Below are 23616 nucleotides of genomic sequence, written 5' to 3'. Positions count from 1 at the left end.
CTCATTAAAGCTAGGGACAGCAACAAAAGACTTTTCTCAGCATTTATGAAGTCTCCGTATGTTGAGTATGACTTTCAGGCGATAATTCCATGTTTTTTCAGATGAAAGTTTTCTTTCACAAATAGTGACACCCATCTTCCTGCCCTATAGTCACTTGCTGTATGCATACCTGTAGCTATGTAACTCAGTAATAATTAATAATTATAAATTACTTAGATTGGATTTAGGTTAGGTATAAGGAACAAATTCTGCACTATAAGGGTGATGAGGCACTGGAACAGGTTGCCCAGGGAAGCTGTGGATGCTTCATCCCTGGAAGTGTTCCAGGCCAGGTTGGACAGGGCTGTGAGCAACATATTTTAGTGAAAGATGTCCCTGCCCATGGCAACTGAAGGGGGCTGGACTAAATGAACTTTAAGGTGCCTTCCGACCCAAACCATTCTGTGATTCTGTGATTCCATGATATTTAGATGACCCAAGTCCTTGTGAAGCAGAAACCTAAACACTTTATCAATTAGAAAAATAATAAATCAGAATTTTTTTCTGTCACAGAGGAAGTGGAAGTGAGGAATGTGCTTTCTTAAGAGATACAGAAACTCAAGCAAATGAAGACATGATATGACAACTTCAGGAGTGCTAATATTGATCCATTGAGATGATTTCTCAGCAACTTGGTTTCTCTGTTGGGAGCTTGGGGTTGTTTCCTTTTTCCAAGAACTGGAGTCCTGAGGGCATGCTGTCTCTCAGTCCATCACTGCCATAGTGACGGGCAGTCTTGTCTTTGCTCTGTAGTCCAGTGAACAGGAGGACCAAAACCCTCTAATGATCACTACATGCTCTGAGATCTGAGTGGGCTGTAATGCTATAGTCATGTTTCCATAGGCCGTATGATCTCTTGTATGTTTTTCTCTTCATAGCCGAGATTTTGTCCCACTGTTCTGCTTCTGTGAGAGTGGTACAACATACCACTGTGTCTTGAAGTGTGGAAAGTACATTTTCCTGCTATTTCTTCCCAACACATCATCTGCCTCACTTTATACAGCAAAGCTGCAATAGTTCTACACTGAGGACTTCAGACGCTTGCAGAGCAAGCTACAGATCATGTGTCTGTGAGTAGGAATGGAAGGAAGGAAGTAGGGGTGGAAGAGCTCCTCTTTTAGTGTCAAAGAGTTGTTTATGCCTCGTTGATGTGTTGTTGAATCATATCCTACGGCCATCACAACTACCGGTTCCTCCACGGTGTCATTCCTACTGCAGATAGCTTTGATGTTCCATTTCACCATTGCTAGCATAGCTTTTATCCAAAGACAACCGTGTGAAGACAGAAAAAATTAGAAAGAGTTTGAAAGATTTTAAGCTGGCAGAACACAATGTGCTGACTCTTGCACTTGTGCAGATCTGCAGAGCTCTCTAGCTCTCAAAAGCTCAGAGGCCAGTTAGCAGAATAACCCACGGTCTAAACCATAAACTGTACAGATTCAAAGAACAAGTTTTAGCTTAATGTTGGGACTGAGAAAAGAGAGCAGGGACAGAAAAATCATAGCAACTGATGCAACAAACCACTAACCTTTAAGATAATGCTCAAGAAAATATTAAACTCATCCGTTATGAAAGTGTGGATACATTGGCTAAGTACTTCGAACAACAAGGATGAAGGTGTCAGAGTTATACTGCTGCCTTTGTTTAAGGGTGAAGATAATGTGGTGAAGAAAATCTGCAAAAATACTACAGGACAGAATAGAAAAGGAAGCTCAGCTGCAGGCTTCAAACAAATGCATGACTCAGAATAAGCCAGGCAAGGAGAGCTTGGGGCTGACAGAAGTTTAATACGATGAATGCGCAGGGAAATAGGACTTCGGAAGAAACTCCTGTTGTCATCAGAGAAGTTCTGCTATTATGTTTAAAAGAATATCCACAGGACTGCTGTTCTGGGCAAGGAGTGAGTTTTTTGAGCTATGCTAGGTAAGAATTTCAGCACACAAAAATACCAGTTCTAACATCAGTAAGCTGGAAGAAAAGTGATGACTGAAAGTTCTGCTACATTGTCAGGGAAAGGTGATCTTCAGTCTAACATAGTGGCTTCTAAATTTAAAGAAACATAGTAAAATAGCTATCACTTTTTTCCTGTGGCAATTAAATAGTTTGTTAATTTTTATATAAAATACAAAAAGTATGCAGTCATGAATGGGTAAAATTCTGATACTATTTAACTATGTCGGAAGTCAGATCTACTCCTGTTTTCTGCCTATCTTCTTCAGGTTTATTTGAAAAAGGGTTTCTATCGAAGACATAAATGAGATGTATGATGATTAAAAGAGTCCAATGCCCCAACAAGACTGAGAGCATCCACATACTTACTGTTAACCAGGACAGAATAAAATGTCAGAAAGCACCCATCTCTTGCAGAATTGCCTCTATTTTAAGCCTGCACCAAACTTCTACAGCTCAACAGCCAAAGTAACAAAAAAATATAGAAGCTGACTATGTGCCCAGAACATTAAGCTTGTTTTCTAAATTAAAAAAACAGAGCTCATTAGCTCTGGGTGCAACCAAGAAACGCCCTCCTCCATCCCTCCAAGCCATACTGTTGTTTATTCCTATTTATCAGTTTGGTTGGGTTTTATAGCTTGAATCTGTGGGCTAAGCTACAATGGATGAGCCTGGTGATCCCAGCTGACCACATCTAAACTACCCTCTTGGTATGTAAATACAATTTCAGAAAGAGATATCTGATGTTTCATGGTTGACCATGTGGCTCTTTTACTACTGCTCGTCATTTGCTTCTGAGAACCCAAATGGATTGCGAAAGCAAGCTGAGGGAAGAGCAGCATTTGTTCCACAGTAGGTGATGAGTAACTCCCACAAGACTTGTCTTCTGTTTCTTGAAATAGAACATGAAAGTTTTCAGGTCCTTAATTTGGTAATTTAACTTGAGGCTTGACTACCATAGGAAGAAGGCTACAATTAAGATGTAATGAGCTTCCCAGTGAACTTGGAACTTTCATTAAAAATGAAATCAATATTGACTTGAAAGATTTAGTAAGGTCACTACTGTCCTTTTGTCTGCCTTCCTCCTTGGCATCTTGTTTTTCTAGGCTCTGTTCCTGTTCTCAGATGACCCCCTACTCCTGACTGAGGCTATTTGCCGGTGTTAGACTCGGAACTCCTGGTCACAGCTCTGCCAGGCTTAACTGAACGAATGAAAGCAACTACTGCCCACTGAGCTCACACACCTTCTCCAGCAGATGCAGCTAAATGGAAAGTAAGCCCTCATTCCCACCGTTTACACACCACTATTGTCACAAACTGTGTTGATGTGAATGTGCAAGGCTTTGAGCCACAAGGGTGGCTCACCCAAGGGCAGCGGCCTGGGTGAGCACAGGGGCAGTCACTGCTACTGCACCACCAGGCATTGCCTCCCAGCTGGTGGTGCCTACCCGAGTATAAAAAGGGGACAGGAGCATCCTCATGTCCTGGAGAAAAGGAAACATTTTCCAGCTGTAACTATTTGAAATAATAGAAAATACGCGTGGGTAACTGCGGGGGTGTGTCCCTAAGAAAGTAAGTATTTCCGCCGAACTTAAAAATTGTAGATGCTTCCTTTCTAACACGATGAATACTTTGAATCTCCAACTGCATAAGTATTTAAGCTCCTTTTCCTTTTCATGAGAAGAAACAAGCTCTAAGATAATCTTTTACTGGTTTCAGTTTACCAATGTTCACATTTGCCACTCAATATTTTTTTCACACCTGTTTTGTTTTCCTGAGTATTCCATATAGTAATAGCCCATCTCAGAAAAATAGATCCAAGTAAATTAATGAGAAAAAAGTATTGTTCTGGAATAAACATACAGACATTGAATGTTTCATGAATGTCATTTAAAATTCAGATTTATTTCTTAACTTGGTTTAACTGACAGTCCTAAACCCACCTTATTTTTTATGAGATATTATTCCTCCCAGAAATACCCAGGCTGTCACAGTAGTTCATATTACAGTCTGCAAACACAGGAAGCGGTGAAATAGGTAAAGTAAGCTTCACTGGCAGTGAAATTTGGCTCATTCCTGAGCCTCTTTACTGCATTTTGGAGTTGCCTAAAGTTTTGATTTCTTGTTATTATTCTTCCTGTGCTCAAATCTGTTTTAAATACTTTTTCCTGCTTAAAGATAAGAACATACAAATTATTTACTGTATCAGGAATTGATCTGAATTTTGTCTTGCAAGAAAGGATATTAGAATAGTACATTTACAATTTTTAAACTATGTATTACTTAAACTTCTACATAAAAATGAGTAATGCTCAATCAAAGTTTATGGTAAGCCCAGGCAGATATGTTGCTGTGGGTTCTTTTCAGTTGACACCTGAAGTGAGTTCTTTGCTTATTTTCTTCTTACCGTGTTTTGTATTTAATTCCACCTCATACTTGGTTTCCCCATGATACTCCTATAGTTTTTTTTAAAAACATATGAAGATACACTCCTCAATTCAAACATGCCAGTAAATAGGCTATAGTTTTTATTAAAATGACTATCCCAAACAAACATGGTGAAGAACTAATGAAGACATTATGTCCCAAAATAAAAAGAGAGGAATTCAATATGAGCAAATGACTGTTTTCCATCCTCTGTTAATCGATCCTGACAGCTTTCCCATTGCAAGACTATTGCTCAGGATTCCTCATGTGCTTAAAATCCTGATTAAACATCACTTAGCCTGTTTGCACCATGTTCTTCTCATCAGTTTCTACAAATACTGCACATATGCACTCAGTGGTACTGTCTGTAACGGAAAATCAGTGAAAGCATTCCAAGCTGCAAAGTTATCCATCACTAACCTGTTTGGATTGAGGTCTAAGAAAGGCGGGCTTGTTCGTTGTTTTTTTAACACTAGATTGCATTTTTTTTTCCCAAGGAAAATGAAAGCCTTTTTAAGCCTAATGTATGAGAAGAATTAGTGAATTGCAATTTTTGTGCATAAGTATCATCCTTAAATGTGTTTCCCATACATCTTAACTCTTCCATATGCCACTGAGTCTTTAGTTCACATTTCACTGCCTGCAGCCTTGCCCCCAGATTCGTCCATGCACCAAGTAGCTTCTGATACACTCTGGTGGAATTGTTTTCTTCAAGTTTCCCTTAATTCATCAAGGCTAAGATGACATATGAGGATTACTGTGATCCAGAATATTTTGTTATAAATCGTGTGGCCCCAAGATAGCGATGAAAGGGCATAGTGGATCTGTCCCTGCACCCTTCCTAATCCAGCTGGTTCTTTTTCCTTTCATCAGTAGATTCATCAGCTGCAGCTGCAGAGGGAACTGAAACAGACTATAGGGGAGGAAGGGAGCATAAAACCACTTTTCCCCAGGGCCCTTTTCCATAAGAAAAGTGGGATTGGGTTCCTCTCTTTATCATATAGCAGGAGCCTGGAGCCAGTAGGCCACTGTCCAATTAAAACTAAATGGCAGCTGTTGACAGTTGTTAGTGGGCTAAATTGGTTCTGTGGGGAATAGCCCATTAGAGCAGGCATTTCGATGAAGAATTGATAGTGTCTTACAAGGATGAAGCGGAGGGGCTTCTGAGGTTTGAATCTGCCTTCAGTCCATACCAGAATTATGTGTGGGGGCAACGTCCAGCACCGTGACACTCAGGCTTTGCTTTTCATACCTTGGTGTCAACCCTACTAAAAATTAACCACAAATGACAACTACAGCCCCACTCGCTCCGCACCCCGTGTTTCCCAAGAGGGCTGTTCTTCTTCTCTTTGAGCAGCAACTCCAGCCTGACCTGCAGCAGGGCAGGGGCAGAGGCTGAGGCCAAGACCCTCCCCATGTCCTCCTTGTCCCCTGCTCGGGGACAGAGGCCGGTGTCCCCGGGGAGCCCCGCTGCGGCCACCTCGGCTCTCGGCTGCCCGGGGAGGGCGAGGCTCTGGCAGAGGCTCCAGTTCGGGGAGCTACAGGTAGGCGGCGGCCTCTTTTTCTTTTTCCAGGTTCGTGGAGGCTCTTTTTTTTTTTTTTCTTTCCCCTCTCTCCTCCTCTCTTTGCAGCTCTCGCTTTCCGGGTTGGGAGTTTGGTGCGTTCAGAAAAGTGCCTGCAGCGGCGCGGGGTTCCCCAGGTGGGGCTGCTCCGGGCTTTTCTCTCTCTCCTTCCCTCCTCCTCCTTCCTCCCTCTTTCCCTGGCTGCCTTTCCCTCTTTGTGGCCGCATCCAGGGCGCTTCGTCCCCCCTCCCACGCTTCCTCCTCCCCTCCAATCTCCACTTCGGGGAGAGAAAGCCGGGATCTTTCCTGCCTCCCGGCCGCTCCCCTCCATCCATCCATCCCTCCCTCTTCCCGGGGCCGCTCCCGCACATGTGCGCCGCTCGGGGCTCCGCTCCGTAGCCCTCCCGCCCCGATTCATTTGTTGTTGTTGCCGTTCGTCCCTCCCTCCTCCCTTTCCCTCCTCCCTCTCCTCTCCCTCTCCTCTTTCCGAACTTTTGTCACCGATGCGGACTTTTAGCGGCGGGGACGCTTGAGCTGCCCGGGCTCCCTGCCGCGATGCCGTTCCCGCTGCGGACCCTGGAGCCGTTGAGGCTGTGCAGGTTGGACGAGGCCGGCGGGGACGGCGCCGGGGCTGCGGCCGAGGGGAGCGCCGGGCGTCGCCGAGCCGCCCCGCCGCTCTTCGGGGCTCTGGAGCAGGTCAGCTCCTACGCGCTGGTGTCGCTGCTGATGCAGCTCTCCGACCTCTCCCGATGCGCCGGCGACATCTTCGGAGGGATCCTCAGCGAGGCGGATTCCCTCTGCCACCGCAACGAGAGGCTCCAGCGCCGGCTCGGCGCCCTGGAGGAGCTCCTCGCCCGCCTCGACCACCGCAAAGTCAAGATCCGTGAGTGCCTGCCCTGGCCGGGACGGGGGTTGCTTTATTCATTTATTTGCTTAAAAAGAAAAAAAAAAAAAAAAGAAGAAAAGAAAAGGAGGGAAACTTAAGCATCCTTTTCTATCCGGTGCTGGCCTCTTCTCCCAAGTGACAGGGGACAGGACAAGGGGGAATGGCCTCAGGCTGCACCAGGGGAGGTTCAAACTGGATATCAGGAAAAAAAATTCACAGGAAGGATCATCGGGCACTGACAGAGGCTGCCCAGGGAGGGGGTTGAGTCCCTGGAGGTGTTTAAAAGATGGGTAGACGAGGTGCTCAGGGACGTGGTTTAGTGGCATATAGGAATGCTTGGACTCGATGATCCAAGAGGTCTTTTCCAACCTGGTGATTCTAAGATTCTATGATCTTCTAGACGTAAAGAATTTCTTCATTATGAGAGTGGTGAGGCACTGGCACAGGTTGCCCAGGGAAGCTGTGGATGCCCCATCCCTGGAGGTGTTCAAAGCCAGGTTGGATGGGACCTTGGGCAGCCTGATCTAGTGGGAGGTGTCCCTGCCCATGGCAGGAGGTTGGAACTGGATGATCTTTAAGGTCGCTTCCAACCCAAATTATGCTATGGTTCTATGATTGATTCTGTATCCCTTCCCGCGTTCAGGTGCTGCCCCCCGGCTCCTCCCGGGCCCCGCCGGTGCCTGCCGACTCGTCCCCCTCCGGGTGACTCCGGGCCAGGAGGTGTCAGCACGCGGGGCTGGAGCTGCTGGTGCTTTCCCATTGCCTCTGCCTGGCAGGAATGTAATCCGGCGGGGCAGAGGGGAGCTGCCCGGCTGTCAGCGCTTCCAGCGCGGGGAGATGTTAGCTAGGAGATAGCGCCGTGATCCCGAGGGAGGGCTGGCTGGGTTTGTTTGGGTGCTGGTGCTAGGTTTGCGCTAGACTTCGGATCAGCCCGGCTTCTGAGCGTTCAGCCCGCATGCCTGATTAGTTCTTTTGTATGTGCATGGGAAAACCTCAGTAAATAGAAACCTGAATATAGTTTGCAGATGTTTTTGTGTCTCTCGGTTCTCCTGAGCTTCTGTGCCGCGTGCAGAACTGATCCTAAGTTTGTATTTTCAACTTCACCTGGAGCACAAGCACCGACATCCACATCCAGCCTCGGATTCCTAAGTAGCGGCAGTGTGGAGAAGTTCTCGTTAAGTTTCTTTCTGAGCCTGCAAAGTGACTCTCAGGGGGCACTAACTGTACAGCTACACAGACATACAGGAGAAATTTTGTCAGAGCTTAATCCAACTTTGGAGAAAGGATCCTGTAAAAATTGCGTCTGCCACATGGTGTTTCATTTGTGTGTGTCCTAGCTCCCCACAGAGTAACTGGAAGATGGCTTGCAACATCAGCTTAGCTTTCTCAATGCGCTGGAAGCATTCAAGAATCCGAAGAACTGTGTTGCAACTTCTGTGGCAGCTGTATAACGCATAAGCCTGGCCTAAAAAGGATTGTGGTTCTGAGACCACTGATAGTTTTCTTTTAAATGGAAATAGAAAGTTTATTTTGCTTTTGGCATACTTATAAACAACATTGATAAGGAAGGCCTTTCACAGATAAGATTCAGAGTGTGAACCCTGTATGGGCAGTTTACCTATTTCATTGCAGATTTACTTCTTACAGTATAATTCAGTATACAGTTCCTCCAAAGGCGGAAACCATCATCACAGTTATCAAAAGGCTATTTCTGTGGTTTCTAAGTGTTAGACTCAAGTTTTGTTATAACCAGTGTGACTTTTTTTTTTGGTGCTTTGTAACTGTTTGACAAACTTAAGGAGTTTTTCTTCTTCTCTAAGACAGATAAATCCTTTTCTGCAAGTATAGTTACGTGAGTTTGTCAGGGCATTGTACAGTCAGACTTGAAGCAAGAATATTACATTGATGCCCTGATGGGAAGCGGTATTTATTTCCTTCTAATTTAAACAGTGAGCTAATTATTACTGTACACTGATGCTGCACATCTAAAGACAAGGGTGATATGAGGGTAGTGCACTGTGCAAACCCTGAAATCCTACGTGTGTCAGACATTTAGTTATTGTATCCTTTCTTGCTCATCTGTTTGCTGCACAAGTTATATAGTTACTACTTAATTTTTTCTATTACAATTCAGTTCTTTGAGCTAAGCCTATTATTGCTTTTAATTTGATGATCTTTCCTGCTGTCATGGCAATTCCCAAAACTGGGTGCAGTTCTTATGTTTGGCTTTCTCCATTTGGTAAGTGGCGTCTCTGCTGTCAAATTTAATTTTGCTACTTAATAACTGCATTGCTGCTACTAATATTTACTTTGCAAAGATCTCATTTATTAAAGTCAATGAGAATCAATGATTATTTCTTTCTATTCTTTTTTTAAATTTTATAAAGCATGGCCTTTTAGTAAAGAAAGATTATTTTATTTGCCTATTGGTCGCAAGGTACTCATGTGTAAGCTAAGCATATTGACATTAAGTTACACATAAAGACATGTCAATTCTCTTCTTCCTTGCTTTCTACATATCATAATGTGGCCAAGGAGATGGGGTGGGATTGTCAGTTGTAGTTAGCATCATGAATGTCTCTATAATGCAAGCTGTCAAGGCTTGTCTGCAAGTTTAACCCTGTTGCTGGCATTACAGGAAAATACCTGCAAAATGGAGAGAATGGTTTAATAATGCTAGCTTTGTTTGGGAACAGTGAAAAGGGGAGATTTTTTCCTTGCCATTTTTGAAGATGCAGAAGCTTCATGGGGAAAAGTGCTTGTGGGACTGTAAGAACAAGGATTGTAAATGAACTTTAATTGCTTTCCCATTTACTAGATTCTTTTTGCTCAAACCGTTTCTTGCGCGGAAAAATAGCGTAAACTGCTGTATCTCTTGTGCTGCACAGGCAGATACAGCATGATGTTGTATCAAATGACTTAAGTATTTTGCTCTGGCTTTCAGGATGAGGGGGTAGGACATTGTACACCTGCTCTTCAAATTATGGGTAATTTCTGCTTGAAAAAATGGTTTCTGTTCTCTTTGTGGAGTCCAGGAAATAATTTCTTCTTGGAACTGATGGTTCCAGGATGATTTTTCTGTCCCCGGCGTGATCTTATACGGGAAGAACCAGAAAAAAATGAGCAAACTTCAAATCTGGGTCACAGTCATTTCTGGGGAAGTAACTGCAGACTGGCAGCTGGTATAAGCTATGCTATGTATGTTCCAGGTGCTTGGAAAAGTATATATTTCAAAATTGTGAGGAGATATTTCTTCTGTGTACTATCATAATTTTGTTTCAAAGTAAAATTCCCATGCAGTATCCTTCAGATAACAAGGGTCTGTTAGTGTTTGTTCCTCACCGAGCATGGGTGGGTGTGTAAGGGGGGGAAAGCAGGCAGAACAAAGCTCTTTGTCTTCAGTTAGCTGTTCGTTACAGCCATGAACTGTGCTCACTTGCCTGGCTCTAAGTGCGTCCTTGTTTGTATACGCAGGACCCATATGCTCCTAGATAGACACATTGGAATGCCAGTAGGTAAACTTGTCTTGAACGATGTCGTTGTTTCTCTTCTGTTACGTACTCTTTGGTATCCTGTGGTGAATGCATTAGTTCAAGTATATCCATTCATTGCACCACATGCGAAAGAACTTTCTGATGTGGCAAACTGATCCATGATACGTTGCATTACAGTAGGTGCTACATCTTTGCAGCCCTTGCAAACGGGAAACTTCCTCATCTGTCAGGAGTGGCTGGACTTCTGCCATGCTCTTCAGCTGGGAGGTCTGCTTTCCAAGGGTTTTGTATTGGTGTCCCACACACTCTTGGAGAGTTTAGTTTCACGTACTTCAGGATACTGAAGGTAGCTTTCCGTTGCTGTGGTCTGAGTGATAGTTGCTTTTTCCAGGGTTTGCCACTGATGTTGGGGTTCATTGGAATGTTTCAACTCTCTCTGGTTTGATTTAGCTGACTTAAACTTAACATTTACAGTGGTAGAGAGGCTTTTCTTTGTCTCTCAACAGAGAAACTTGTGCCTGACTCTATTTCAGTACTAGGATGTTTTTAAGGCCATTTAGTAAAATGCTTTCCTGACACGTATTTGATCTTTGCATGATGAGCAGGATGTTGTGCCTTAAGATGGGACATGAGAATATAATGAGACATGTCCCAGTGGGGTGGATGACCGGTTTATAACTCATGGTGGTGGTAGGCATTAATCGCTCAAGGTGGTTTATAAAATTCGAGAGCAACATGCAGTACTTGTGACCTTAGTTTAACTGCACTAGCCAGGTCTAGAGAATTAATTAGATTCAGTACTTTTTATTTAACAGTCTTTCATCAGGTTTTTATTAAACTTATGTACGTGGCTGTTTTGTGTGGTGTTTTGTTGTATGTTTCCAACATCCATCTGCTCTAATATAGTTTAAACCATCAAACTTGCCTAACAGCTTTTCATCTTTTAGCAGTATGCATCTGTAGCTGTGACCTAGCATTAGGTGATGTACTTTTCATCACTTTCAGTTCTTAAACGTCAAGGTGGATGAGGACAAGCGCCTCTTTGAAGTGATCAGACCTCATCAAAAAACATATGATGGCAGTAGAGAAACCTTGTGTGAATTACAAGGCCAGCTCTTGGGAAATGTTGTGAGGCCTTAAACAGTCATTGTTCTTATATGGGACGAAGAAGGACATTATTTCCATTAATATTTGTCTTCTACCATCTGCAGAGACTTATGCAAAAATTAATATTACTGTTCTTTTTTTGTGGGTCCTAAGAGTTTGACAGACTGAAAGGCTGTCCCTTCTATCTTCTATGCTATTTATTTTTAGACTTTATAAAGAGATGTTTTGAGAGAAATGCTGGGAGGTTAACCTAATGACAACTTCTAGTTCATTTTCTCCAGGAGTAGAGTGGGGTTTGGCCAGTTGTACCTTCTATTCTAACAAGAAGAAACTGATCCTGTGGGAGGGAGGAAATGCTACCTCATAATTAGCCTTGTTGTTGTTTAAAATCCTTCAGTGCTGGTTTTAAAGGCACAGCATAATCATTTGATGTTCATGCCGAATGTGTATACATATGTATGTATTTTTTTTCAAGCTTAAGCACTTTAATGAAAGAGAGCTGGGTGGATGAGTAGTATGGCTTTCTGTTTGTCTGCATGATGTAAGGACAGTCCAGTTTACACTTCATCTCCTGCTATTTTGTTTAGTAAGTATTTTCCACTCTTTGTGTGTAAGGCAGTACTGGAGCACATTTCCTGCTTTAGCCGAACAGGAAGCTTTATTCAGCTTATTCCTAGGGAAACCCCTCCTCCATCCCTAGCCACCAAAAGTGAGAATTATTTGAGGCAGTAAGCAGCAGCAGGCAGGAGGTGGAAGGGCTGGTTGACTTTCTGGGCTTTCTATAGGTTGTGGTGTAAGAAAAGAGTGTGTGAGATACCTATCATCTTGTAATAACAAAAAGAAATGTTCTTTAGAAAAAGATTTAGAAAAAAAAGCCCAAATCAGTGAAAACACTACCCTGACCACCAACAAAAAACCCGCAACCAACCACCAAAACCATGGTGCACTGTTGAGGAAGCTTTAGTGAGCAAGGGCTGACTTTCAGGAGAAAAAATCTGTTCTAACAGTATTTGGTAGCTATTGTTTGGCTATAACATTCTACAAATGCACCAAGTGACTGTTTGCAATGGTACTTTTCTTCTTTCTGTTGCTGTGTAATATGAAGATTCAGCAACAAAGTTCAAACAACGTTAAATGGTTAACTGCTAAGTTCCCCTAGAAGAAAAAAAAAAAGGTATTTTCTCTTTTACCCTGTTGTAATTATTCAGATTGCTGCTCAGAAGCAATATAATTCTTGTTTTATTTAGCCAGTGCAAGACTAATTATCTGTGGAAATTCAACCTGATCCAAAGGAGTTTTCAGTTGAAATAAGCAGGAAGAAAGTCTGAGTTAGAAAAAGATTTCCCATGGGGATGGTGGGCCAAGTCGCTGTCCTGCTGAGTGGCAAAGCTCCAGCTGAATTCAGTTTGATGGGGGTTTGGCTTGCTGTTTTGAAAACAGTTGACACACTTTGGCTGAAATTTAGAGCTGCTTTGTACATTGCTCAGAACCTATTATACACCACCTATGAACATCTATTTCCATAGGTCTTATGATTGGCTTGGTCGTTCAGGAAAACAGTGTTTGGGAGAGGTAGTTAATGAATTAAACATACTTGTATTTAGTTGTTTTTAATTAGGATCTATTTTGGAGGTTCCTAGATATTTTAGGGTACAATAAAATGTCCTCAGAAGTTTCTCTTCCTATTAGTATTGGCATAGTCTCAGCTTGGTAGAGTGCAATGTAGCAATCTTGGTCTTGTGGGCTTCTCTCCTAAGCTGCTAATACGAAGTTCCTGCAGAAGAGGCATTTTTTTGGGTAAATCTATTAACAAACGTAAAATAACACAGTGGAAAGCCACTGAAATTCCTCAAAACCTCCACCCTGAAGTTTAAACCAGCCTGTAACCAGTGGAGAGTCAGATGAGGATTTCAAAGGGAATGAGGAGCATACGTGCTTAGTGATTCCTGTACCTTCCTCTGAAATGCTTGGTGCTGGCCACCATCAGCAACAGGACACTGCGCTTAACATTGCCAAGGACAGATTTACTGGGGTAATTCCTGTCCTTTTTTTCTGTATTTCTGTGTGAAGGAGCAGCAATTTCCCTTTCCTCATCTTTCTTTTCTTCCCCTGCACGTTCAAATAAATGATATGATAAATGAGGGTGTGTGCTTTGGTTCTGGTTACTGGGAGCATTAGTGCACCACAAACAGAAAGGGAGATTGAGAAAGAGAAGGAATTAAAAAATGCACATTGAAGCCTTGGCAATTATGCAAAGTCCCAGTTGCTTTTGTAGTCCTAAACGAGCTATCAGCAGGCGAGATCAAAGCTGTCCACCCTAACAGTTAACAAGATCAATTAAACGTGGTAATTAAATGTTGTTCTCCGCTGTAGGGTGGATAGGAAACCTGCTGGTTCGATGGCAGTCTCCAGAGAGCCTGGATGACGTGCCACTTAAGAGACTAGAGAAAAGTAGCTTTCTACCTGTGGGTTAGGCACAGATTATTGTGGGTGGACTTTGCAAGTTGTTTATATTTGTATCTTACTGCATTTCAGTTGGGCAGGGCTTCTTCTGGCTTCAGGCTGTCATGGTTTTTTTCTTTGTCATTTGTGAATTATGGTGTTTTGAGTCAGGTTTTATTTATTTATTTATTTATCGGCTTCTTTTCCTTTAATCAGCATTGTGCGTACGAGACTTTGTTACCCTTTGAGAATTGTAAGTAGTTAGAATATGAATGTTTGAGGTTCTACTGAATGTGGTTGAGCTTACATCGCTGTGCAGCCTGGGGACAAGGGCGAGAGGCAGTACTGAGGAATTACTTTGCCATAACTCCTCTTGGTAATTTCCCCATTGGAGCCACTGTTCTGCATACTTTTTTTCAGGTTAAGGCCTGATTTCCCCCCCCTTTCCCTTTCTCTTCCTCCTTTTCTTGAGTAGTTTAAGCTTCCTATCTCAGGTGTGCTCTGAGCTGCCTTTCCATCTTCAGTCCTGCCTGCTCTGGTGGGCAGCAGTTTCAATGTCTGCTCTGCACCTCATCACCCATGTCCTGCCTGATAAAACTGACCTGGGGCATCTCCCATTCCTCAAGTACAATGCATGTCTGGTAGTTGGTAGGATCTGGAAGGAAGGAGGTGAGGGAGTGGGTGGCAGAGACAGGAAAGAGTGAAATTTGATGGAGCTTCTGGCTTTCTCATGACAACCCCTTTTCATTCCTCCATTTCATAACCCTCGCTGTTAGCCTCAGCATAAGGCCTCCCTGGCTGGGGTTGTGGCACTGTGCATAGCACTGTATTAATAGTGTTAATCCTGTCAGAGTATATCCCTTTGTTCTTTATTAATGTTTCCCTTCCAAACAGAGATGTCTATTCTGTGCTCTAGGAACACAAACCAAGAACAAAAACATTTACGCTGTTACAGCAGTGGAAGCAAGAGCATCCAGGCACTACCTGAAATTAAAAGAAATAATGCAGAAAAAATAACTTTAATGTATATCTGTGGCTAAGTTCTTGCAGCTTTTGAACTTAAAGAGCATTTTAATATTTCAGTGGGTTTAACTTTCTCAGTCTACATGTGAGTAGCAGTCTGTTTTAATCTGAAATTTAACATCTTGACAACCAGTCAATTTGTTAAGTTAGTTGATTGAATATTCCTTTTACTGTATTCAGGCTCTCGTCTTGTCTAAGCAAATTCTGATTAATCTGCGATTGTAATTTTTTAATTAACTTATCTCCTACTTTTCAGAGATTAGGGCTATTAACAGATGCCCCCTGAAGTAAATGGGAACTATGGATGCTATCTGAAGAATTAAGCCAATTCCTTTTTCTACTGGCGATAAATATTAATGTAAATTGTAATGGGAGACTGATAAAGTAGAGATTTCAAGCATATTGAGTAATAGTGACAATGCTCTGTTTTTATTTTTTCTGGTTGAATGGCCAAGTGGAAAATGAAAACAAGGTGCTCCCCTTGAATATTCTAAATGGTAGCGTATTGTATTTGAATGCTTTTCTTTCTCCTTGCTCTGCACAGTTTTTTTCCTTTTTAGTATCAAAATGTTGGCTATAGATGAGCTTATCAGCTTCTAAATGACTTGCATGTGTTCCTCTGTATCTGGTTGTTATGTTGGTAAGCCTTCTCAAAAGCATGAGTTTCAGTAAGAAAGCGAGCTTAGTCGTTCTCCTGGCAAATGGACATCTGTCTCCTGTTTTCTGTTTTGGCAAATTTTGGCTTTTGGCAACAGATGGAGTTTGCTTATGGGAAGCTCAGCAGGACCCAAGAGGGGTGATTTGTGGGTTATCTCTAGTGGCACCTTTTGTTCCTGTTGTATGGGAGGAAAGAGTTCCCCAGTGGTGTTGGCTTTCCCTCCCTATTCAGTATCTAGTTGATGCTAAGTAACTGAATCCGCCTGAGTGGCTTGAAAAACCACTCAGTGGTGTTCGGATAAGGCAATATCTTTAAATATTAAAAAGAAAACCTCAAAATGTTGTTCACCACATTGTCCTTAGAGGCAAATACCAACTACCAGGAAATGGGAACAAGGTCGTATGAAACTTGTTTAAAATGTTCACTTTTTTTCTTAACTGTGGTACTTGATTTTCAATTTAGAAGACAGATAGCACAAGCAAAGCTTGATTGATTACAAAGCAAGATTTCCCTCCCACCCCACTTACTGTGGACATGATGAAAATAAAATGCTTTTTTCTCAAATTTTGAATGATCCAAGAAATTCTGGAAATAATAAATTAAGATTGAGATATATGTTAGTGTACATATGAAAAATAATTGAGTGAAGTATGTAGCCATAGTCTCTTCTATACTATTCTGGTTTGTAATGTTGAAAAGATGAAGGCCCTGTACTATGAACTTCAGCATTTTAAATAGAAGGAACTTCAGTTTGTTCTAAATGCGTTATGAGGGAGAAGGAGAATGAAAATAATGTTATCTTCATACTATGCCTTGTTGTGTTAGTTTAGATGCAGTTTTCTAAAACTGTTTCCTTGTTCTATTAAAATAAACGTAGGTTGTTACTGCATGGTTCCTCCTGATAGATTTATTTTTTTGATAGCATGTGTATGTGATAGAAGATCAAGAGTATTATAAGTGTAAGTGTAAGCATATTTATCACAAAAAAATCCATTTGTGCACTGAATGTATGCTGTAGGGAATGGGTAGGGTAGGAAATAGAAGGGCAATAATAGGGGAATAGCAGGGGTTTGTACCAGTTGTGTTTGGGAGCTTGATGGAAGCCCAGATATAGGAAACTGGTATAACAGCTGATCTCCGCAGGGCCAACACCCTTCCCTGTATCTCTGGCTGCCACCCTCGCAGTGGGGAGCATGTGTAATCCCATTGGGCAGGCTGGGACAGCTTGAGCCCTGCAGGGAGCAGTCCTGCAGAGGCTGGGGGGCCCTGACCTTGTCAGGCTGCAGATGGGCTCGTCCCTAGTTGTGCAAGATGTGCTGAAGTAGCTCAACATGTGCTGAAGTGACTCTGCCTCTGCACTTGCCGAAATGCCAGGTGGCATTGTGTAGGTTTACCTTGTAATGGGGAGGCAAGCATGATCTTAACAAGGGTGGTTTAAATGTAGATAGGTTATTATAGTTGATTTTTAATTTATAGTTGCAGTTTAATAATACAGTAACTATTATAAAATATACAGTATTGTGCTCTATAGTAATGAATCTTGCATTCAGGAAATCTGGAGTAAATGAGGTGAAGGTGAGCCAGTTTTGTTGTCCTACCTTGTCTTGGTGGTCAGCTGTAAAGCAGAGCTGCCTTTTAGCAGTAAGTTCCCTGCACGGAGAGAAGGGAGGCTGTGTTTGCTTATCCCAAAGGAAGGTGGAATTGCAGTGTTGGCCTACTTGTGATCACAAATTTCCTTAAAACATTAGAAAGTACTTATATAGCACAACCACAATACAGATGTAACTGTGATCGTAAGCTGTTTGCCCTGAGAGTCTAGTCTACACATACAAGTCAAGCTAGAAGATGGCAATTTAGTTAAGTGTGGTTTAAAAAGATCTGTTTTGAAGAACCCAAAGTTTCGCAATAGTTCTGGGCCTTCTTGAGGTCTAGAGGAAGAGAGGCAATTAGAATTCCACAATCCACGGAGTATTTGCCTGAGGCAAAGAATACCATGAAAACATAGAGCTCTTGGTGTTTTTTAGTTTGTCACGTTACAGAAGCCTCTGTTTGTTCCCTTCTTGTTACAGAGGTGTCATGTCTACCTGATGGGAGCAAAGATCAAAACCATCTGATGTATTTATTATCTTGCCCACTTGCACTCATTGCTGAGTTTTTCTTGAACTCTGTAACTTGTGATGTCCCCTCTGAAGAGCATGGTATGTAACGTGGGAGGGAGTGTTCTTCAAGGCACGTTTTCACCCTGTTGCTCTAACAGAGCATATTTTCTTCTCTCACTCCTTTTCCCAGCACAAAAAATAGAGTAGCTTTTTTCCTTATAAACTATTTTGTTACTGTTAGTAACATCGCTGACAAATTCTGAAACTTGCTACAATCTGGAGATAGTTAGGGCTTGTAAATTGTAGATTGAAGAGTAGGTAATTTAGCATTGTACATAGAGATAATGTGCTGCAGGTTAGCACATCAAATACTTAAATGATTTAAATGCGTAGCATAGTGCAACTGGTAGAAAAATGAATTAGGTCATAATTAACAAAAGCTTGTCTTCATTTGAACTCCTGTCAGCTTGGCATGTTTGTACTCCGTTGGTTTTATCACTAGTTACAGCTAGGCACGTACAGTATTTCCACTTCAGATTATTATTAGTGGCTTATAAAAATAAAATATGAATAAACTTAATCTTGAAAACAAATGAAAGCATAATTCTAGTAGATGCTTGAAATTACCAAGGAGCATCCACGTAAGTATTAGCATTCAACACAAATAGAAAATTGGAAAAATGACTGAGTGCAAAGGCAGATGCCACCAAATAGCAGGTTTCAGTATGAATTCTGTAGGTAAATGCTGAAGTGACCAGAGTGTCTCTCATCACTCAACCTGAAAGTCCTGCACGATCTCAGTTAAGACTAAAGCTCAGTCTTGACTTACAGGGTGTTATAAAAGATACTCGAACTGTGTGCCGTTTGCTGCAGTACCTTTTTTGATTTCTCCCCCTGCTTTGGTGGCTGTTACTGAAGCTTGTAACTGTGTGAGTTTGTATGGAATGAAACTTCTCAAGAAAAGGTTCATGAAGCTGCTTGAGCAGTCACCAAAGATCGTGTATTGAAAGCTCTGTAACTGAAAGGGTAAATGCTCTTTCTGTGGTCATTGAAATCACAGAATCCCAGACACAGGATGGCGCTTACAGAGGTCACAGAATTGTAGAATAGTTTGGGTTGAAAGGGACCTTTAAATGTCATCTAGTTCACCCCTCTCTGCAATAAGCAGGGACATCTTTAGGTTGATCAGTTTTTTCAGATCCCCATCCTTCATTTACTTTGGATGTTTCCAGGGATAGTGCATTTACCATCTCTTTGGACAACCTGTTCCAGTCCCTCACCACCCTCATAGTAAAAAATTTCTTTCTCACATCTAGTATGAATCTACCCTCCCTTACTTTAAAACCATTACTCCTTGTTCTATCACAACAGGCCTTGCTGAAAAGTCTGTCCCCATCTTTCTTACAAGCCCATTTAAAGCTGAAAGGCCACAATAAGGTGTCCCTGGAGCTTTCTTTTCTCTAGGTTGAACAATCCCAACCCTCTCAGCCTTCGTAGCAGAGGTGTTTCCAGCCCTCTGATCATTTTTGTGGCCTCCTCTGGATGTGCTCCAACAGATCCATGTCCTACCAACGCTGACCAGAACTGAACACGATACTCCAGCTGGGGACTCACAAGAGCAGAGTAGAGAGGCAGAATCATCTCCCTTGACCTGCTGGCCGTGCATCTTCTGATGCAGCCGAGGATACAGTTGGCCTTCTGGGATGTGAGCACACATTGTTGGCTCAAATCCAGCATTTCATCCGCCAGTACCCTCAAGGCCTTTTTTGCAAGGCTGTTCTCAAGCTCTTCATTCCCCATTCTGTATTGATACCAGGGGTTCCCTTGAGCTAGGTGCTGGACTTTGTACTTGGCATTCTTGAACCTCATGAGAGTCACGTGGGCCCACTTCTCAAGCTTGTCCAGGTCCCTCTGGATGGCATCCTGTCCCTCAAGTGTGTCAACTGTACCACCCTGCTTGATGTCATCTGCAAATTTGGGGTGGGTGCACTTGATCCCATTGTCTATGTCATTGATGAAGAGATTAAGCAGTCCCAGTATGGACCCCTGAGGGACAGCACGTGTCATGGGTCTCCATCTGCACATCAAGTCATTGAACACTGCCCTCTGGATGTGACCACCTAATCCAATCCCTACTCAGACTAGGCTCAGTTTGAGTAGGGTGCTGAGGACTTTGTCTAGGTGGGTTTTGGATACCTCCAAGGACAGGGCATCCACAACCTGCCTGTGAAACCTGTGCCAGTGTTTGACTGCTCTCACAATAAAGAAGTTTCTCCTTATGGTTAAATCAAAGTTTCTTGTATCTCAGTTTGGGCTTGTTGGCTCTTGTGAAAGCATTATAAGTGGGAACACTAATATACTCTTCTAACTGGAAGGTTGTCCGAGAGGGGTGCTAATTTGCATCCAAGATGGACAACTTGATCAAGAGAGCTGGGCCACTCTGTGGCCCTAGGTAAATGTCATACCCATCCTTTTTCAAACAAATGTGCTAGGGAAAGTTGTTAGTTAATCAAATAACAAAGCTGGCGGCCAAAAATCACATTTTTAAAATGATAATTATTTTTGTAATGTTATTTGTTATTTACTTGAGGACTTTTGACCTTGCAGTACTTCTTTGGAAGAGCTTTAATGCTCTCAATACCTACTGCTTCTGTAGAAAGGCAAGATAATAAATTTAATCTCAGAAAGACGGAAACTATCTCCAGTGGAGACAGGTGAGACACTGGAAACAGTTTCCGCTTACAGATACTACTGTCAGCAGTGTCTCTTAGAGCGTGAAAAGCATTCAGTGTTTGCAGGAGGAGCCCTGAACAACCCTTCCGTGTGCTTAAGAATTTCAGCAGTGGCTTCTTTTTGAAATTCTGACAAAGATTCTTGGCTAGTTTTTTGGAAACTGTCTAGGATCTAGGTTGCATTACATACAATACCCTTTTTTTTGCTTATTGATGGGAGCTTTATTAAGCAAGTTAGAAAAGATATTATATATTTCTGTTCTTTATCTTACTTGGACCAAGCAAGTGAACTCCAATGAGAATTACAGGAAACACCTTTTTCATCATCTGCAGTGGCAGTTGATCAAATAAAGTAGTCCATCAGTATTCTGAGTTGCTGCTAATTAAACGAATTTTCCTATCCTTCCCTTAAGTAAGCACCGTTTTAGGCTGAGTTAATTGCCAGGACTTTGTATGCATGATGGTACTTTAAATGAGTACTGAAACATGAGTTAAGGGCTAGATAAAAGCTATTGGAGAGAAATAAATTGTTTTAAAGTGGTTTTATTAGACTGTAGGATTACCTGGTACTTCACATAACCTATTAGTTACACACAGGGATGGCAAACTATTATTATAATTTTTTTTTTTTTATCTTTTCCAATGGAAGTTCATAAACTCTTGTTAAAGGATCCATGTTCTCATGGAAGAAGCCAAACTGGCATTTGATAAAGCTCTGTTTAAAGCTCTTGGCAGGACTTTTCCTGTATGAAAGATGTTATGTGTAAGCTTTTAGACTAAAACCTTAAAAAGTTTTGAGATGACAATTCTAAATACTATCAAATCATCCTAAAATTAAGAGATTTAAATACTAGATCAGTTTTGTGTCAGAGTGATCTTGTCTTACACCATCTTTGTATCGTACATGTAAATTGATTTTTGTTATAGCGCCTCTGGGAAATATCCACTGGATAAGCTTGTAATCTCAGGTATTTGGCACCTCCGTTGCTTTCTGCTGTGGAACGTTGCAAAAATGGTGTTCACTGAAAAGTCTGGTCTGTAGTATTTGAGCATAATGAATCATTCCCCCCTGCCCTATTGTGTTTCTAAGGAGAATAGTTATAGTCTGTGGAATACATCCTGTTTTCTCTGCTGCAGTGAAACCCTTGCTTTTTATTCGTAATACCTACTATTTTTCTTCTTTGTTAAGGCTGCCCACATCTGACCCAGGACTTCTTAAAGCCAAAGGCTAATAGAGATGTATTCCTTTGTTTTTTCACCAGAGAGGAAAAGGTTGTTTTTTTTAAACCAGTTAGTTTTCCCTGTGGTGTTTTCAGTCAAACCTTGTGTGTGTGTGTCTCAAAAAAAAAAAAAATACAACAAACCAACCCAAAACACTAAAACCAAGACAACCACCCAAACCAAGCCTCCCCCTTAAAAGCCCCCACCAGATGAAAACAACTGATTGACTTTCTCCAAACTGCAAGAAAACCAGAGTAACAAAGGCATCATATGTATCATAAATGCATATATTCTGATTTTGTTTTTCTAATTGTATCATTAGTAGTGTAGATCAAGAACCTAAACCACAGTAATGTTCAAGTTGATCATATTCCTTGATATACATTTTCTGTAAGTAGATAATGTAGATAAAATTTTTTTTTGCCTGTTTCTTGTTTGCATTTAAGGTCAAGAAGACACAGAGGGGTGAAAGTCTGGGTTTTCATTTTCCAACATCAGTTTTGACCTGGAGTTGCTAAGTATGAACTTGGAACAAAAGAGCTTTATAGAAGTGGTTGATGGATGGGTTGTAATATTGAAGTTTCCCTCCCGCATGCTCACATCCTTGGAGCTCAGTTTGTTATTAGGCTGAAGCACTGTCTCCTCAGGGAAGAGCCTACTTGCTTTGAGAGTTAAAAATGCTGAGGCTGGCACTTTGGGAGTGTGTTTATAATAGTGAAGATGTAGGAGAGAAAGAAAAAGTGAGAAGCGTGTAGGTAAGTTTTGGGTTTTTTATTTTCTTTTGGGGAGAGAATATCCCCCAATTTTTCCTAATTAGGTGGTTGTTTTAGAATAACATTTTGCCTGTCTGTTGCATAGGAAATGCTACTATATTCCTATTATCTTCTCTCTGCAAAAAACTTGCTTTATGTGTGAACGGTGGTATATGTTTTTTTAATATTTGTTTCTGTAACAAAAAAAAATCTTTTTTACCCTATCATTCTCCAGCTTTCCCCTCATTTATTTCAGTAGCTCTGCCTATTGCAGGAATGTGTCTCAACAAAATTGCTTAGATTACCCCTCATTCTTTTTCATTGAAATGCTGTAAAGAAGAGAGGAGGTTGTTTTGGGAGGAGAGAGAATTACCAGCAGCGGAAGTAGCAGCCTGAACAATGGTATATCCAGGAGTGCTCTGGATGCTGGATTTTGCAATATTTAAATTTGAAAAAAAGGATTATCCTTAAATTTTTAATCAAGCTTTATTAATATTCTAAGCTTTATTATTATTCAGTAATCAGTACATTGCAAGAGCAGGACTGCTGTACAGCAGTGGGGCAAGCAGTGCCTTGCTGGGCTGGTACTGTGGCTCCCAGCTGGGCTTCTGCCAGCAGTGTGGGGTGTCCCGAGGTCTGAAAGTGGGGGAACTTGCTACCCATGCTGTTATATCCAGTTGATATCTCCTTTGTGTTTAATTAATTAATCTGTTTTTCTGTGGATGGGTGGATGGAAAAGATAAAGTGATTACAAGAGCAGATGGCACAAATGGAAAGGGATGGATTGATGAGAAACAAAATTAGGGTGAGGCAGGCATTGGTCCCGTTGAACTAATGAAGTTCTCTCCTCTGCAACCATCTTGTAGTCAAGTTAGATTCTAAGGTGTTTTGTCTTTCTGTTGCCAGTGGGCTTTTTTTTGTATGTGAAACAAAAATAAACAGATAGAGGGAAGGAGTAAAACTGTCACTTGTTTTGCTGGGGGGAATTTTAGGAAAAAAAAACCAAACACCACAAGTGAATGTGAAAAATGCTACAGATGAAATCTGTACTGCCGATGCTTAAGAGTGCTTGTGGTTGCCAGCATCCCTATGAGACCTCTAGTAATGACCAGCACTCTTGTACTGTTAGCTTGCAGGATCTCTAATATGATTTAAGACTTGCCTGGTCTTCCTCTGCAAGTCTTGAAGAGAGGTCTTGAGTTTGGAAAATGGAAATACTCTTAC

At 41.8% G+C, this 23616-nt stretch overlaps 1 protein-coding gene across 9 annotated transcripts in view; it reads left to right on the top strand.

The window, feature by feature from the left end:
* The first annotated feature begins 6167 nt into the window (after window positions 1-6167).
* Window positions 6168-23616, top strand: part of NHSL1 (NHS like 1) — a 183027-nt gene continuing 165578 nt past the window's right edge. For 2 of the 9 annotated variants that reach the window (XM_054062559.1, XM_054062558.1), the window contains exon 1: window positions 6191-6861. In XM_054062559.1, the coding sequence (XP_053918534.1) occupies window positions 6534-6861 (328 nt within the window). In that variant the 5' untranslated portion in view covers window positions 6191-6533. Of the gene's footprint in view, window positions 6862-23616 lie in introns of all 9 variants that reach the window. The other 7 variants (XM_054062566.1, XM_054062564.1, XM_054062561.1 and 4 more) reach the window with 5 other exon arrangements.

Source organism: Cuculus canorus, chromosome 3, assembly GCF_017976375.1.
Source record: "Cuculus canorus isolate bCucCan1 chromosome 3, bCucCan1.pri, whole genome shotgun sequence".
In the NCBI taxonomy this organism is placed as follows: domain Eukaryota; kingdom Metazoa; phylum Chordata; class Aves; order Cuculiformes; family Cuculidae; genus Cuculus; species Cuculus canorus.
This window is presented reverse-complemented; position numbering and strand designations above follow the sequence as displayed.